Source organism: Desmodus rotundus, chromosome 3, assembly GCF_022682495.2.
Source record: "Desmodus rotundus isolate HL8 chromosome 3, HLdesRot8A.1, whole genome shotgun sequence".
Classification (NCBI taxonomy): domain Eukaryota; kingdom Metazoa; phylum Chordata; class Mammalia; order Chiroptera; family Phyllostomidae; genus Desmodus; species Desmodus rotundus.
Genome location: NC_071389.1, coordinates 110,223,680 through 110,241,214, shown reverse-complemented (window position 1 = coordinate 110,241,214; position 17,535 = coordinate 110,223,680). Strand labels below are relative to the sequence as shown.

The 17,535-nt window shown below is 40.2% G+C and overlaps 1 protein-coding gene across 4 annotated transcripts in view; it reads right to left on the bottom strand.

Annotated features, from left to right (window-relative positions):
* Positions 1 to 2,759: 2,759 nt before the first annotated feature.
* The window catches only part of MTMR6 (myotubularin related protein 6), a 38,354-nt gene continuing 23,578 nt past the window's right edge, over positions 2,760 to 17,535 (bottom strand). For 2 of the 4 annotated variants that reach the window (XM_053920809.2, XM_024580807.4), the window contains 7 exons: positions 17,095 to 17,204; positions 16,383 to 16,508; positions 14,083 to 14,132; positions 13,448 to 13,648; positions 6,668 to 6,799; positions 6,460 to 6,586; positions 2,760 to 4,998 (listed from right to left, as the gene is read on the bottom strand). In XM_053920809.2, the coding sequence (XP_053776784.1) occupies positions 4,738 to 4,998; positions 6,460 to 6,586; positions 6,668 to 6,799; positions 13,448 to 13,648; positions 14,083 to 14,132; positions 16,383 to 16,508; positions 17,095 to 17,204 (1,007 nt within the window). In that variant the 3' untranslated portion in view covers positions 2,760 to 4,737. The remainder of the gene's footprint in view (positions 4,999 to 6,459; positions 6,587 to 6,667; positions 6,800 to 13,447; positions 13,649 to 14,082; positions 14,133 to 16,382; positions 16,509 to 17,094; positions 17,205 to 17,535) is intronic. The other 2 variants (XM_071220991.1, XM_071220990.1) reach the window with 1 other exon arrangement.

Sequence of the window (17,535 nt, the reverse complement as noted above, 5' to 3'; positions counted from 1 at the left end):
TAGATAGAGATTCCTAAAGCTTAGTTGTGTATTTTTAAATACAGGTTCCACATTTTACTTAAATCAGCTGTGACATGCTAATGCCAATTGGATTACTACATGGAAAAGCCAACAAATAGCCAAAACTTGGGCAATAAAAATGGGTCAGTCATTGATAAGAGTCTGCAACTCCTCTAAATCGTTTTGCAGACAATCAGCATTTCATCCAACTTAGAATGCCAACTAGAACTTTTTTAGTATTTTAAAGTAGACTTTCTGAAAAAACAAAAGTCAAAAAAGGCTAGGCTAGTTACACACCTATTTGAATGGACAAGACCCAGAACACTGACCACAGCAAACACTGGTGAGCATGTGGAGCAGCAGGAACTCTATTTATTCTCACTGCTGCTGGGGATGCAAATGGTGCAGCTACTTTGGAAGACAGTTTCGTAGCTTCTTACAAAATTGAACATACTGTTACCATACAATCCAGCAATCATGCTCCTTGATATTTACCCAAAGGAGCTGAAAACTTCTGTCCACACAAAAACCTGCACATGGATGTTTATAGCAGCTTTATTCATAATTGCTACAACTTGGAAACAACCAAGATGTCCTTCAGTGGGTGAATGGACAAAACATCTCTGGTACATCAGAAAATGGAAGATTGTGCAATGCTAACAACAACAAAAAGAGCCATCAAGCCATGAAAAAAACACAAGGAAACTTAAATGCATATTACCAAGTGAAAGAAGCTAATCTCTAAGGCTACATACTGTACAGAGGGACCAAAAAAACCCCAGAATTATCTTCTGGAGGACAGGCCCCTTGTAGTGCAGGCTTACCCTGCTGGGTATGTTCTAGTAACCCGTCTGTACCAGTGTACTGGCTGGCATTGTTGTAAGCGGCTGTGTTCAGCTTCAGTGAATTTTTTTGAAGACTCTTTCACCACATTTGCCCATTTCCTGATGGGTGATTTACGAGCCCACCTGTCCCCACCACACTGAGTGTTCAGCAGTTTTTGACCAAAAATGGCATGACCCGCGTGCCCCACCCTCCCTATTCGCCAATCTCACCCCATACAACTGTTTCCTGTGGGGGGGCTCCACCCGCAGGGCCCCCCCTCCGGCCGCCACGGATGAGAATAAGTCTACCAAGACATGATCTGCTTGGGGAGGAAAGGTGGCCCTTCTCCTTTGAGAGATTGGCCACCTCTCCTCCCCAAGCAGATCATGTCTTGGTAGACTTATAAGGAGAAGGGCCACCTTTCTTCCCCAAGCAGATCATGTCTTGGTAGACTTATTCTCATCAGTGGCGGCCGGGGGGGGCGGCCTGCGGGCAGAGCCCCCCGACATCTGGCACCCAGAACACGGACCTGAGGATGCAGGACCTGCTTCGACCAGAGGCTACGAGTCATCACAGACCGGCATGCCTATGAGGACAGGGGCAACTCTTGCCGCCCCTTGACGGTAAGGCCCCCAGGTGTGCTCTCATCTGTGGCGGCTGGGGGGGGGGGGTCCTGCAGGTGGAGAACCCCCCAGTTTCCCTGGGTGAAAAGAGTCCTCAAAGGTAAACATTTTGCTGATGTGGAAGAGGTGAAACAAAAAATGGCAGAAGTTACTAAAAAGCATCAAAATGGACAAGTTCAAAAACTGCTTTGAGCCATAGGAAAAAATGTCTTGATAGGTGTATTACATCAAATGGAGAGTACTTTGAAGGTGACTAAAGTTTAAACATGTAAGAGTAAATACACAATTTTTTATAAATAAATTCTGGGTTTTTTTGCGGTCCTCCCTCATATGATTCCAACCATATGACATTCTGGAAATGGTAAAACTATGGAAACAGTAAGATCAGTGGTTGCCAGGAGTTGAGGGGAGGAAGGGGAATGAGCAGGCAGAGCACAGAAGATTTTTAGGGAAGTAAAAATACTCTGTATGGTACTATCAAAGATCATTATACATTTGTCCAAACCCACAGAATATATACCTAAAGAGAAACCTAAAGTAAACTATGGACTCTGGGTGGCTATGATGTATCAATGTAGGCTTATCAGCTATAACAAATGTATCACTCTGGTGGGGGCTGTTGATAATGGATAAAGCTATGAATGTGTGGGGTAGGAGTATATGGGAAATCTCTGCACTTTCAATTTTGCTGAGAACCTAAAACCCCTCTAAATCGGTGCTCTAAAATCTAAAGCTTAAAAAATAAAGGGTATATCCTGATACTACCACCCTGTCCTGCTACCCCCACCAAATAAAGAGATTTTGGGAGGGGGACCTTCTTTTCTTTATTTAGTCAAGACTCCCTGAACTATTTCTAGCCTCACTAACCTGTTCAAAACACCCCCAAATAAAATGAATACTCTTCTCTGCCAATCATTTTCCTCCTCGTGTGTTTACATCCAGATCTGTCTTTGAAGAGATGTTTCACCTTGAACATACATACTCACTGGACACCATCTTCCATTAACAAGTTGGTAAGAGCAAATTGTTACTGATTATAACAACAGGAAGTGATGAGCACAAAGGAAAAATTTAATGACATTATCAACTCTATCTGCTGAACCTTTTAGTCCAGTATTCCTAGTTTAAATATTTTGGAAATTATTTTTTGTATATGATGGTTATTATTTACCAACATCTGTCTTTTGGAAAATGAACTGCTTAAACTTGACACTGTTACAGTTAGTGTAAGTTGCAGGTCCATCTGCCTAGGTGATGAAAAAAACAACTACAACTTGATTCAACTTGGTTTTTTTTCCCCAAAGCAAAACATTCAAAGTAAAACATGAACATTTAATTACCTTTAAATGATACACGAAATAATTTACATGCTATACATTCCCGAACACACTGAACATAAATCCAATTTTATGAGACACACAATCTGCTTTTTGCCAATACATACCCTATAGGTCACTCAGGGTGTTAACTGATTTTTCAGTCCACCAGAGAGCAGATAAACACATATACACGTGCCTCGACTGAAGATTAGAAGATGACAAACCAAAGAGCTGACTATGAGAAATCTTCCATGGAAGATTCAAAAGCCCGTCAGTGCTGGAACCCAGTAACAAGGCACAAACGCCTTCCCTCTGTGGTCACAAAGATGAAGCTTCCCTCCCGATGCTTAAATACCACAAATAATGTTTTATACAGAGTACCTTTCCATTGCTCTTTAAAAAGGAGTATTTTTCCAATCATCATAATTTGTTACAGAAAAGCACTAGAAAACTAAACCGGGTTAGATAAACTCTCATACAATAAAGTTTTTTTCCCACTTGGAAAAGATATTTTGTTCAAAACTAGTAACAGATATAGGCATAACAAAGAGAAGCATGAGGGTCCTTTGCAGATCTCTTTGTACCCTTTAATTATGCCTCATGCCACCCATATCACTTAAATGTTCCATTTTAAAGCCAGCTGGCTCCAGCAGCCCTGACCTCAGGCAACCAGGTCCTGTGTGAATGCTGGCTGCCCCAGCCCAGCAGGCCATCAGCTGCAATGCAGATGCTTTTTTTCTTGTAATTTAAAGATATGTATCGGTACACAGAATAAACAGTGACATGGCAAAATGAAACTCTTCCCAGCATTTAAGTTGTTTTTGTTAAACATTAACTTTGTATTAGGCTATCCTTAATTTTCTTTCTTTTCTTATATATTAACAGAAAATCATATTCGATATAGAAATGACTGCTTTCAGATTCAGATAACCAGGCAAATATTTCTATCTGTATTTCCGTTTTGTTCTTACCCAAAAATGTTTGGGTAAACTGAAAGTGAAATAGTTTAGAAAGACTAGTAACTCATTGAGAGAGAAAATAGTTTAAAAATATGTATGTACTATTCATGTTCTAAGAAGTTTTACAACTTTAGATTTTTTAATTACGTAATTATCAAAGGAATAATGCCAACCACAAAATAAGAATCAACAGTGCAGTAATCCATACACGAAAGACAGTCAAATGTGCTTCATATTAAAAAAAAATCAATAACCTATGTTATAAATAGTAAGTCATCAGATGTAGTACTAAGCAAACTGTAATCAGAATAAAAACTGCAGTTGCACTGATTCTGACTATGGAAGTGGGACGAGCTAAATATGAACTCAACAGTGTATCTCCACACAGGACTACTGTAGCACGCAAGGCCTGCAGTAATGAGAGCGCAATCTACACTGATAAAACCAGGCTGACAGAGGAAAACCAAACAGAAAACCCTGCTCTAGGCTATAAAACCTAAGAGTAAAGAGTAAACTGAGATTTTAAGTCTTTATTAGAAGTATTTTCCATGGCACTTCAACATTAAACACCACTAACAGGTAAAATATGTAAATATTCAGTTACGTGGTTACATAACCCAAAGAACTTGCCATATCAATTATTAAGGGACTGCCTTGTCAAGTTTTGTTTACTGGTGATTAATTATACTTAAGTAAGGCTATTCCTGTTTGGCTATAATTAACATATAAAACATACAGAAATGTCAATTTGCCAGTACACAGTGCAAATTGTGTTTTGAGTAAATTTGCCAATATCATTTGTTTCTTAACAAAAAGTCATTCCTTGTTAGAAATGCAGTTACACTGACTTATTTCTCTCACAAGAGCAGTTATTATCCTTCTTTCAACTATTAACCTACTGTTAAACTCTAAGATCATTATTAGATAAATTCCTTCTGGTCGTGCACACAGATCATCCTCACAATAAACCATTTCTCGCACTACAGTTAGTACAGAAAATACTCTCTGAGTCTAACAAGTCATTCTTGCCACACCATACTCTAAGCTGACCACAGCAGGTTTGGATTTGGAAAACTCCTCAGCGTATTCACTGTAACGATTATCCGCAGGGTTGCTGCCCTCTATAGTTCGAAGAGTATCATTCACAGGTAGCACAGTTTGCTCCTTAAAACATAAGGAGGTTTTGAGGGTAGGTGATTCGGGATGAACTGAATGTAACAATTCCTTGGTGAGAACTCCATCAATTTGCTCATTTCTGTGTTTATTGATTTTCTAGAACAAATACAAATTTGAAAATAATGACTAATTGCATGTAGTACATGCTCAAATATGTAGATGAAAGAAAATACACTTCTTTAAAATGTTCTCTTTAGGTACAATACAAAATTGAATCTTGAAAAATTAGCTACATTAAAATTTAAAGCATCTATACAAAACATACCATAAATAAAGTGGAAAGGAAAAGAACAGACTGGACAAAGCAATTTGTGATATATATAACTAGAATCAGTGCCTGGTATATAAAGAATTCTTCAAATCAGTAAGAAAAAGGCAGATATGCCAACAGAAAAACGAGCAGAGATTTGAATAGGATGTTCACAGAAAAGAAAAAACCAAATGGCCAACAAAAATATGAGAGTCATTCAACTTTACTTACTATCATAGAAATCCAAAACTAAAAACACTTTAAATGTTCAGCAGCTGAATGGACAGACTGTGATCTACTCATAGAAGATAATATTATATAGTACTTATTATCAAAAGAAATGTATTAAAACACACATGGGTAAATTTCAAAACAATGTTGAGAAAATGAAGCACAACAGTAAGTTTATTTCTATATCTTTTTAAAACATGCAGTTTCCACCCCTGGCTGGTGTGGCTCAGCAGACTGAGTGCTGGCTTGCAAACCAAAGGGTTGCCAGTTCAGTTCCCAGTCAGGGCACAGGACTGGGTTGCAGGCCACGTCCCCAGTGGGGGACGCACAAGATGCAACCACACACTGATGATTCTCTCCCTCTCTTTCTTCATCCTTTCCCCTCTCCAAAAATAAAAATGATTAAAATCTTTAAAAATAAATAAATAAAACGTAGTTTCCTAGCTGAATGAAGGGCACGTGTACATTCACGTTGCTTGTCGCCCTTTACACCACATACAAAAACTTTGGTATTTTAAATTACACAAAACTATATTATAAATTGTTGTGGATACAAACTTACATAGTAGAGATGTTCACAAGAATTAACACCAAATTAAGTGAAAGTAGGTGGGAGAAGCCTGAGGAGGAGTATAAGCATCTTCAAATATATCATGTTTCATTTCTTAAAACAAAAACATGACTCCCATGCCCACACTCACTATTCACCCGATCTTACCCTGAGAGACTTTTTTTGTTTCCCTGATGAAAAAAGTCCTCAAAGGGAAACATTTTGCCAATGGAGAAGAGGTCAAATAAAAAACGGCAGAAGCACTAAAAGGCATCAAAATTGACAAGTTCAAAAACTGTTTTCAGCAGTGGGAAAAAGGTCTCGAGAGGTGTATTGCATCAAATGGAGAGTACTTTGAAGGTGACTGAAGTGTAAACATGTAAGAATAAATACACAACTTTTTATAAATAAATTTTGGGTTTTTTGGGTCCCCCCTCATATACTAATTTACACTAAGAACACAAGTAAGGAAGTAAAGTAATTTAATATTCCAAATATATTACATTAGATAATTCTGAATACTTACAAATTCTAAGTCTTTAATGTCTTTCTCTAACTGTTTATTTTGCTCATTCATTTTCATAATTACATTACATACTGACTCCCTGGGATGTAATGTTCGGTCAAATTGGTGGTACATGTTTCTCCAAAACCTTTATGACCAAAAAAAGAAAAATTTCAGTAAATAAAAGTGAGAAAAGATAGAACATAAATGTTCAAAGATGCCAACTTACTTAAAATGGAAGGATACTGTATTTGGCTCCAAAACAGCAAATTTCTGAGATTTGGAACTATAGAGAGGATTTGAGTACTTCTCTTGGTCATCCAGAAGAAACGGCCACAGGGAGTAAGTCTTCTCCTTTAACCTAACATGAGAGAAACATAAATATCTTTCTCGTAGATGCCAATACTCAGTTTTATAAACCAAGCAATTGTTTTGCAAGTAGAGTTAAGTTTTAGTTTTTCCTTCAGTTCACATTCTAATGCCACCTTCTCTCTGAGTTTTGTTTGCTCCTTCTCTGCACTTTCACTTATAATCGTGTAATGAAACCATGTCGATCGAACACAACACAGGTATGTCCTTTTCTCCCAAACCACACACTTGAAGAGATTAATTCTCACAATTTCATAATCTTGGTGTCTGTTACACCTATTTCAAATTACCACCCACATACAGCTGGCCCTTGCATGACACAGGTTTGAACTGCACAGGTCTAACACATGTCCACAAAATACACAGGGTTCAATAAACACGGTGTTGGCTCTTCATATTCCTTACATGGATGCAGCGAACCATGACCAAAAACAGTGCTTTCAAATCCATGGGTACCGAGGGCCAAATTAAAGTATATGCAGATTTTCAACTGCACAGGGTTGGTGCCCCTAACCCCCACGCTGTTCAAGGGTCAACTACACAGAGAATGACACTGTGTTTCCATTTGGCCTCATTCTCCTAGCCCCCTGTCTGTGCTGTAATGGCAGGGACAGATTTAAGTGTGGGTGGTACCAATAAAGGAAATTAGGAAAACTCAGGACATTTTTCAAGCACTTTAAAATGCCAATGATACTTCAAATTGAACAGTAAGTAGGTGAAGTAGGTGGGTAAAGGGTAGAATGGTTTTAGAACTATCTACCAAATAAACGTAAAATAGATAAGGATAGAGAGGGAAAGGTGGAGAATCTGCTCTTTCTTCCATGACCCCTAAGATAACCAAGAGATGTGTTCTTAGAGAACTACTAGGAAATATGTGCTTTTATTACATCTTCCTATTTATGAGAATGTTTGACACTAAATGAGAATTGTTTTTTCCTAAAAAACAGCTCTGTACTCCAAGTCACCTCCCCTATTTATGAAAAAAAAAACCTTTGAGATGTTATAGCACAGAGCTAAAGTCCTAATGTTCTCTGATTTGTTCATCTCTGTCATACTCTATTTCACCTGTGATTCCCTTTACACATCTTCAGATTCCTCCACATGCTCCCAGTTCTGCCTTCAACTCTGCTGGGAATGACAGCATCTGGCTGTCTTCAAACTACTGCACCAGATTTAGCCTAACATGTCACCTGGATGTTCAAAATCTGTAACTGCTCTTCATTGACTACTGTAAGAAACCTAACCTGAGAAGCTAAGGACTGTGAGATAGATCTCCCTTGCATCACAATTAAGCCAGAAGCACCTAATCCCAAAGACTGGTTAGGGAAAAAACAGATGTACACTGCAGTCAGATAGGTAAACTTATCTCCCCAAAGAACTGTCTGTGTAGAAATGTGAGGAGAGCTATAAGGCTTCATCTTACCTTAATAATTTAAGACACTTAACTTAGTAGCCAATACTTTCTAGAACATAAAATAAATATATATATATATTCAGACTGGAAAGAAGCATAAGGGGTGTTTCTAGGGTTTGGTAATCTTTCTTGTTCTGAATGCTGGTTACGCAAGTGAATGACTTGCAGATTTATTAACCTTCACACTTAAGATACATGTACTTTTCTGTATATGCTATACTTCAAATTACAGTTTTAACAATGTGTTTCTACTTTTACCCTGAGGGTGTGAGAGATACTCAGAGCATACTTGGCTTCAGAAATACAGGCAATAAAATCTTTGCCAAAAATGTACTTCTAGGAGTCCAAAATGGCTGCAGAATAAATGGAAGCTACACTCATATGTTCCAAGCGCTAACCTGGATTTACATCTAAATTATAGAGCAATCAACCTGAGTAACCAACTAAAGTCTAGCTAAACTGGAGGATTTTCAGAAGAAGCCACTCAGAAACTGGCAAGAAGAGTAGAGATGTGGAAAGGGCTGCGCCCTACACCCATGCACAGTGGCTGAAAAGCCAGAGGGATATCTCTTCACTGCAACACTCCCTGCCACCAGAAGCATCGGGTCTCAACCCCACATAGGGATCCCCAACCTAGAGCAACAGAGATGGCAAGAGGAGCACACACAAAATCTGGTGGTGAAAATCAGTGGGGATTCAGCCTGCCTAGGAGAGAAGACAGTCTGGTAGAGACGCAGGCACCACCTTCCCAGGGTCCAGCACTCCTGTGTTACAGCACCAGCCAGGGGAATGCACTGCCTGGTTCTCCAGCTACTGGTGACTCCACCCTGTTGTGCTCAGGCCCTGCAGAGGGGTCTGCTGGCTGCACCTAGCAGAAACATTTGGAGTACTCTTTTTCTAGAGAAGCTCTTGGCAGAAACTCAGTGACTGAACAGTGTAGCTTTGGAAAGAGGACCACTCTTCCCCACCTCAGACACACAGCCAGTGCCCTCCGCCAATTCGTTAAATCACCTGGCCTGCCCTTACCACTCTGTGGCCCCGTCCTGCTGAGTTCGGTTGCACAGGGGGATCACAGTGCCTTACAGAGATGCAACTTTTGGAGCACCATATCCCAGGGAGGCTTTTGTCCAGCAATCAAATGGGCAGGTGCTGGGCTGTGTGACTACATTGCAGGGGGTCCACTCCTATCTCCCCTGCAAGCTCAGCCCATGCTATGCTCGGGAAGGGAAAAAAGTGCCCACTATTGCTGCCACAACACAGGATTCTGCTGGCCAGGATCTCTGTCACCCACCCCCTTTTACAGGCTTGTCAGCACCAGCCCCAACAGGAGACTTTGGATCTGCATCCTCAAGTCCCAGTGGCTCCACCCTGCTGAGCTCAGTTCCACAGGGAGGAAGGGACTGCTGCTCTGAGTTGGGACATTAAAAGTGTGCCTCCCACATAGGCTATTACTCTGCGACCAGGACGAAGTGCTTGGCCCCTCCTGCAGGCTTGGCCCGTACCACCCCAAGGAGAGACTCTTTTGATCTCTCTCCCCACTCTCCCCAGAGTCCCGATGGCTCTGCCCTGCTGAGTTTGTTCTGGCAGAGGGGATGGCTGGCTGCACCCAACCTGAACCTGCGGTGTGCTCCTCCTGGGGAACTAGAGTTGGAGACTCTGGCAGAGACTGAGTGGTTTGGTTCTGAAGTAGGGGTCACTTACCCTTCACTGAGTGCCTGACCACACGGCCCCCAAGCAGGGGATGCACCAGCCTGGTTCTCCTGACCCTGGTCTCCCTGCCATACCAAGCTCACAACCTGTGGAAGGGACTGTGGGTCAAAGATTGGGCCCACTGTACAGTCTTTCTGCAGAAGGCTCTGGAGGAAGACCAGGCAACCTTAGGGGGAAGTGGAGTAGCTGACAGGCGGAGGCAGACTTCAGAGAGCCTCCAAACTTTTACACACCTGCCCAGCTCTAAACTGGAAAAAGCTGACTACTGTACACAGATTGGCTCCTCCCACATTCCCCCTCAGCCCAGCAGATGCAGCCATAATCAGTGAATGGCATGGTAACTCCAGATAGATATCCCAAGGCCAATCCACACAATATCTGACATAAACTGTACCTGAATCCCACCCAAGTAAATCCAGAACCAACACAACTAGTGGTGGGCTATAAAGCCACACCAGAGCTCTACCCAACTAGTCACACAAGCAGGACACGCGAAGGGGGATTCCAGCAGGCACCAGAGCCTACCTGAAGCAACTCCACCTCAGTGGTCAGCCCTTGTACAGTGACTCACATATAGTGATTGAGGTTTACCCTTACAGACAGCCATCCTGAAGGGTTAACTCCACCCACAAAAGGGCCAACAGGATTCAAGATTCAACTACAACAGGAGAGTGGGTGCACATAACCCACAAGAAACACTCCTGCAGCATGGAGCTCAGGTGATCTGGAAGATTGTGCCACTGAGCCCAATAAGACACCTACGTCATAAAGATATAACGAGTTCGGGAATCACAGCAGATTTACCTAATACACAGAATTAAAATGGGGAAAAAAAATATGCCCCAATGAAAGAATAAGAGAAATCACCAGAAAAAAATTAAATGAAATGGAAGAAACCAAAATACCAGAAGCAGAATGTAAAACAATGGTTATAAGAATACTCAAGGGAGAACCAAGATGGCGGCGTAGGTAGACACACTGCGCCTCCTCGCACAACCAGAACTGACAGAAAATCAAAGGGCAAGGGGGTCCGACACCAAGAAAATACAAAATAAACATTCATCCAGACTGGTAAGAGGGGCGGAGACGGGCACGGGGTGGAGAGGACTCGCGTGGCTGTGGCGGGACTGAGACTGGCGGAGTGTGGGACAAATGGCGCAGGCAGTCTGAGCACGGGCAGACCCTTCGGCCGCACATTCGCACACAGATAAACCGAGAGGGCCGGACTCAGAGTGGCGGAGAGCGGGGCAGGCAGAGCAGCGGGTAGCACCCCACGGCACCACATTCGTGCACAGATAAACAGGGCGAACGGCGGGGAGCAAAACAGACCGTGCAACCCAGGGCTCCAGCGTGAGGAAATAAAGCCTCAAACCTGATTGAAAACACCCGTGGGGGTTGGGGCGACAGGAGAGACTCCCAGCCTCACAGGAGAGGTTGTTGGAGAGACCCACAGGGGCCTAGAGTGTGCACAGGCCCACCCACTCGGGAACCAGCACCAGAGGGGCCCAGTTTGATGGTGGGTATCAGAGTGAAAGATTGAAATCCGGAGGAGAGTGAGGCGGGCGCCATTGCTCCCTCTCGGCCCCTCCCCCACGTACAGCCCAGCGGACCAGCGTTACCCCACCCTGTGAACACCTAAGGCTCCGCCCCTTAAAGTAACAGACACGCAAGACAAAAAAAAAAAAAATGGCCCAAATGACAGAACACTTCAAAGCTCCAGAAAAAATACAACTAAGCGAGGAAGAGATAGCCAACCTATCGGATGCACAGTTCAAAACACTGGTTATCAAGATGCTCACAGAATTGGTTGAATCTATTCGAAAACCAGATGAAAAAATGAAGCCTATGCTAAGAGAAACAAAGGAAAATGTACAGGGAACCAATAGTGAGGCCAAGGAAACTGGGACTCAAATCAACGGTGTGGACCAGAAGGAAGAAAGCAACATCCAACCAGAAAAGAATGAAGAAACAAGAACTCGGAAAAATGAGGAGAGGCTTAGGAACCTCCAGGACATCTTGAAACGTTCCAACATCCGAATTATAGGGGTGGCAGAGGAGAAGAGGAAGAACAAAAAATGGAAAACTTATTTGAACAAGTAATGAAGGAGAACTTCCCCAGTCTGGCAAAGGAAATAGACTTCCAGGAAGTCCAGGAAGCTCAGAGAGCCCCAAAGAAGCTGGACCCAAGGAGAAACACACCAAGGCACATCATCATTACATTACCCAAGATTAAACGCAAGGACCTACATCCAAGATTACTGTATCCAGCAAAGCTGTCATTTAGAATGGAAGGGAATATCAAGTGCTTCTCAGATAAGGTCAAGTAAAAGAAGTTCATCATCACCAAGCCCTTATTATAGGAAATGTTAAAGGGAGTTACCTAAGAAAAAGAAGATAAAAAATATGAACAGTAAAAATGACAGCAAACTCACAGTTATTAACGACCACACCTAAAACAAAAACAAGAGCAAACTAGGCAAACAACTAGAACAGGAACAGAACTATAGAGATGGAGATCACATGGAGGGTTGTCAATAGGGGAGTGGGAGGGGGAGAGGGGGGGAAAGGTACAGAGAATAAGTAGCATAGATGATAGGTGGAAAATAGACAGGGGGAGGGTAAAAATAGTGTAGGAAATGTAGAAGCCAAAGAACTTATAAGTATGACCCATGGACATGAACTATAGGGGGGAATGTGGGAGGGAGGGGGTGGGCAGGATGGAGTGGAGTGGGGGGAAGGGAATGGGACAACTGTAATAGCATAATCAATAAATATATTAAAAAAAAAAAGAATACTCAAGAACTTTAGGGGAAGAATGGATGATCTCAGTGAGCACTTACAGAGATAGTAAGCATTAAAAAAGACATAGATACCATAAAAAATAACCAGTCAGAAATGAAGAATATAACACCCAAGCAGAGCATCAAAAAGGAAAGAGAATTTTTAAAAATAAGGAATATGTAAGGAACCTCTGGGACAACATCAAATGTAACAACATCTGCATCATGGGGGTACCAGAAAGAGAAGAGAGTGAACAAGGGATAGAGAACTTGTTTGAAACAATGATGGCTGAAAATGTCCCTAACCTGAAGAAGTAAAAAGTCACATAAGTTCAGGAAGCACAGAGTGTCCCAATTAAGATGAACCCAGAAGGGCCCTTACCAAGACACTTATTAAAATACCTAAAACCAAGACTACTCTATCCAGCAAGGCTATCATTTAAAATTAAAGGCAAAATAAAGAGCTTGCCAGACCAAAAAAAAAAAAAAAGGTAAAGAAGTTCATTACCACCAAACCTGTATTGCAAGAATGTTAAAAGGGCTGCTTTAAAAAGAGGGGAGAGGAGGGAAAAACATAGATATAAAGAATGAAATGAAATAAAATACAGCTAAGTAGGAAAAAATTCAGTTTTTTTCATACTGTCAGAATATTTCATTAAGTTCAACTACAATTTATGTTAGACCTCAGCTAAGGAAAAAAAAAAAAAAAGGAGCCCATTTAATCAAACCATCTTACTTGAGTTCTTCTCTTTCCTTCTGACAATTTCCAAGGAAGTTTCCAAATTGGCATGAATGAATATGTTCATGGATCTGAAGAAGAAATGCTTCATTGAATTCAAAGGCTTGTGGAAACTGTTCAGTCAAATGCCACACACATTCCAAGAACTGAGTAAACACTGGTGAGACTTCCTTTGGGTCACCATCCAAATGGCCACACCTAAACCCCCCAGAAAAGTACAAGCTATTAAAAATGCCTCTGAAAGAAATCAATTGTTCAGGTGACATTAAACATACATCAAAAAAAAAAAGTTCTAAAACATTGTGTCATTGGCATAAAAAAACCCTAATGTTTTAATTGAAACCACTTATACTTAGGAGTTCTTGAACCACAATTTTAAAGGATCTATTACCTTCTACCTACTACAATCCAGACAAACAGGAAGGTAGGCAATAAATTGCCATAAAAATTAACAAAGGTATGAGAACTGAAAGAAATGACAAAAATTAAATCAGTCTTCATACAAAAAACTATATTTCACTCTCACCTCCCATTGGATAAGCAAGTTCATGAAAAATGGAAACATTTAGGTACTCTAAACTAATTTTTCTATTTTTACAAAATATATAAATGTGCAACTGTGACTGACTCACCTCTCTGAAAATTTATGTCCAAAGGAGATCCAATCCTTTTCTATTAAAACCTTAATGAAAAAAAGTAAAATCCATTTTATAACTACTTACAATTTTTTGTTTAGAATGGATTAAATCCTATTGTCTTAAAAATACCATTTACACTTTGCAAATAAAACAAAATTTTAAGATTACAGGCAAAAGACAGCAAGAACCGAGATTAGAAGTTGGTTTAACAAAGGATGAAGATGATACATAAAAAGAAATACAGGAGTGTTGTAACTTAAATTGTTTCTATTGTATTTATTCCATTTTAAGTAAAGAGTGTATGTTACAAAGCACTGTTGCATTTACATTTTTTTATGTATAATGATGATATTTGCCTAGAAAAAAGGCTAGGAAAATGTAATCAAGTGTTAACAGTGGTTAATTGTGCGTGGTAGACTGGGTTATGTTTTAAACCTTTTCATTTACTTGTACATCACTTATATAATACTTAAAAAAATGATAAAGAGACCAATGAAAAGTTTCTATTCAAATCAATGCTAATATCTAACCTCTTAAATGTACTATCATTTCTTGTCACAACTCTACTGAAATAATAGGGTTCTAATTTTTTCAGTCTAACTAATGTAAACAACATATCTTAATATTTAATATATAATTTAATGCATAATCACCAAGTACATCCTTTTCACAGTGTCCAAATTGCCACTTTTAGATTCTCTGACTTGGTCTTAAATCTCTCAGAAGACCACATAACGGGACGAGAGAAGATGCAGTTTCCGGAGTCACACTGCATGGACTCTAGTTCTAGCGTCACCACTTTCACACCCATGTGACTTCGGGCACGTGAACTCCAGGCTGTAGTCTCAGCTTTTACTACAAGGCCTCTGCCATTCTTCTATACACCGACATCTAAAACTTAAAACCTTTCTCGCTAAATGTATTCCTCTGCTTGTCTCAGTGAAGAGCAGAACAGCACCATTCATCCTAACAACTGAGTCCCTAGCCTGGAAAGCATCCTCTCTGTAAACAACTCTCACTGACTCTCCTGCCTTAATATCCTTGCAGGTTGGCACATCACCTCCTCCCTCCATTTATGCGGTACCGCCTTAGTTCTGGCTCTCCAGTTATCGCAACAGTTTCTATACTGGTCTCCTAACCTCCATTCCCACTCCCCTCTTCCTTCAAGACACCAAACCATCCTTTTCAAAGCATGTTAACGTTTCCCTTGTTTAAAGCCCTCTAATGGCTCTCACTACCCAAATTCTAGTTTTCTCTTCCTCAGGCCTCCATGTCACTATATTCTTCTGCAACCAGGCTCCCCTCCCCCAACACTCACCCTGAATCCCACACACTACACATTACCTGTCGTCACCTAAAAGAGCTACTCTTTAGCTTTTACTGCTCCGTTTGCCTGGGAAGGTCTCACATTGTCCCTGGTCATGTATTACATGATTTCATTTGGATGTCTAATGAACAATTAAAGCCAAACATTGCAAGGAAAATATTCCTTATCTTACACCCACTAAGTAAGCAGAACATTATTTTGTTGACAACACTTCCATTTGTCTTCCCAGATTCAATGTGTTAGTGCCACAAAAGACTGGTGCTAAAAGGGACCTAGTGATGTTAAGCCTTCCCTTGCTTTAAGATGGTACTGTATTTAATAATTCTAAACTACAGAAAACTTTCTCACATCTCTTCATTTACTACTTGCCATGAGTTAAGATATAAATTTTGAAAAAATGAGTTAATCTGATCATACATTAAAAATCAAAACAGAACAAAGCAGAAAATAGGTTCAATTAGAAATTTAATCTTCAGATAAAAATCATGCTTCCTACCATTTAACTACAATTAACAAATGAAGGAATTTGAAATAGAAAGATTCTTCTAGAATGTAATTTTTAAGTACTCTTATTTATGCCTTGTTTTACTACATTACTTACATTTGTTAGATAAATATAAGGGGAAAATACCGAGTATTTCTATTGTAACATTGTAGGAAAAAACAACTTTTAAATCTAAAATTTTTTGTCAAAGAAGTGGCGCAAATGAAAATCAGTCTCATCCAACATTTCTCCGTGCCAGCACTACTGACATTGCGGGCCAGATGACTAACTCTTTGTTGTAGGACTGTCCTGTGCAATATAGGGTACTTCATAGCATCTGGGGACTCTACTAGCTAGATGCTGGTTGCACCCTTTCTGTTCACTATACCAATCAAACCTGTCTGCTAATATTACCCAATGTCTCCTGGGGGGACAAAATCACTCCTTTGGGAGAACCACTGTTTTAGCCAAATAATTCCTTACCATGAATCCTTTGACTGTCCTGTAGTAGGAATCCAATAAAAGAGAGCCAAGGGAACAAACCTGGGAAGTCCTATCCCAGCCATCAGAACAATGCACCAACACACTTGCATTTTCAACCATTATTGCCTGAAAAGAAAGATCACATACTTAGATTCTAACAGGATCCATTTTAAGTGAATCACTAAGTTCTACTTACTCAAAAACCATTAAGTACTGCATTATAAAGAAGAGCTAGGACTGTAATGCTGCCGCAACATAATTTCCAAAAAACAAGACAAAACACGAATCAAACAAACAAAAACAAAAATTCTATTTCAAAGTGCCTGAAAAAAATGTTAAGTGCTACATGATAAAGCTTAAATTAAGTGAACTTCATTAGAGAGGTAAAACATAATAAAAATTATCTGACTGGTCCCTGGCTGGTGTGGCTCAGTGGACTGAGTGCTGGCCTGAGAACCAAAGGGTTTGATTCCCAGTCAGGACACATGCCTGGGTTGCAGACCAGGTCCCCAATAGGGGGCGTATGAGAGGCAACCACATACTGATGTTTCTTTTCCTCCCTTCCTCCCTTCGCCTCTCTCTAAAAATAAATAAATAAAATCTTTAAAAAAAATTTATATGACTGGAAAACATACCAGCACTTAACATAATAAATCCATTCCTTCCCAACCATTATAAACCCCCAAACCAAATATAAGCAATGAAGAGTTACTTTGGCTAAGAAGATTGCAGCATCCATGACAGCTTTGATATGGCGAAGCCATCCTGAGCTTTCTAAACCAGAGTAGAAATCATTGACAGAAAGACCTTTGGTGCCATTAACTAGAAGAGGGGGGAAAACATTTCAATTAGAATGGGCTAATAAAATCTTCACTTTTCCTATTCAACATATTGCTAGGTGAGTGAATTGGGGAAGAAGAGGCAAAATAAAGAGGCAAAACTTATTTTAAATGAAAAGATGCCCCCAGAAGCTCAATGATAATTTTTTTGTTATATTTTGCTGTCATTCCTTGTGCTTAAAAAAATACTCTTATCTGGTTTGAAAAAATATTTGCAGCTCAAGTGTTTAATTAAAAACAGTCTGATATTTTAATTTTTAAAATTCCATACCATGACTAGAAAGATACCTTACTATCTAAATGAAACAGTATCA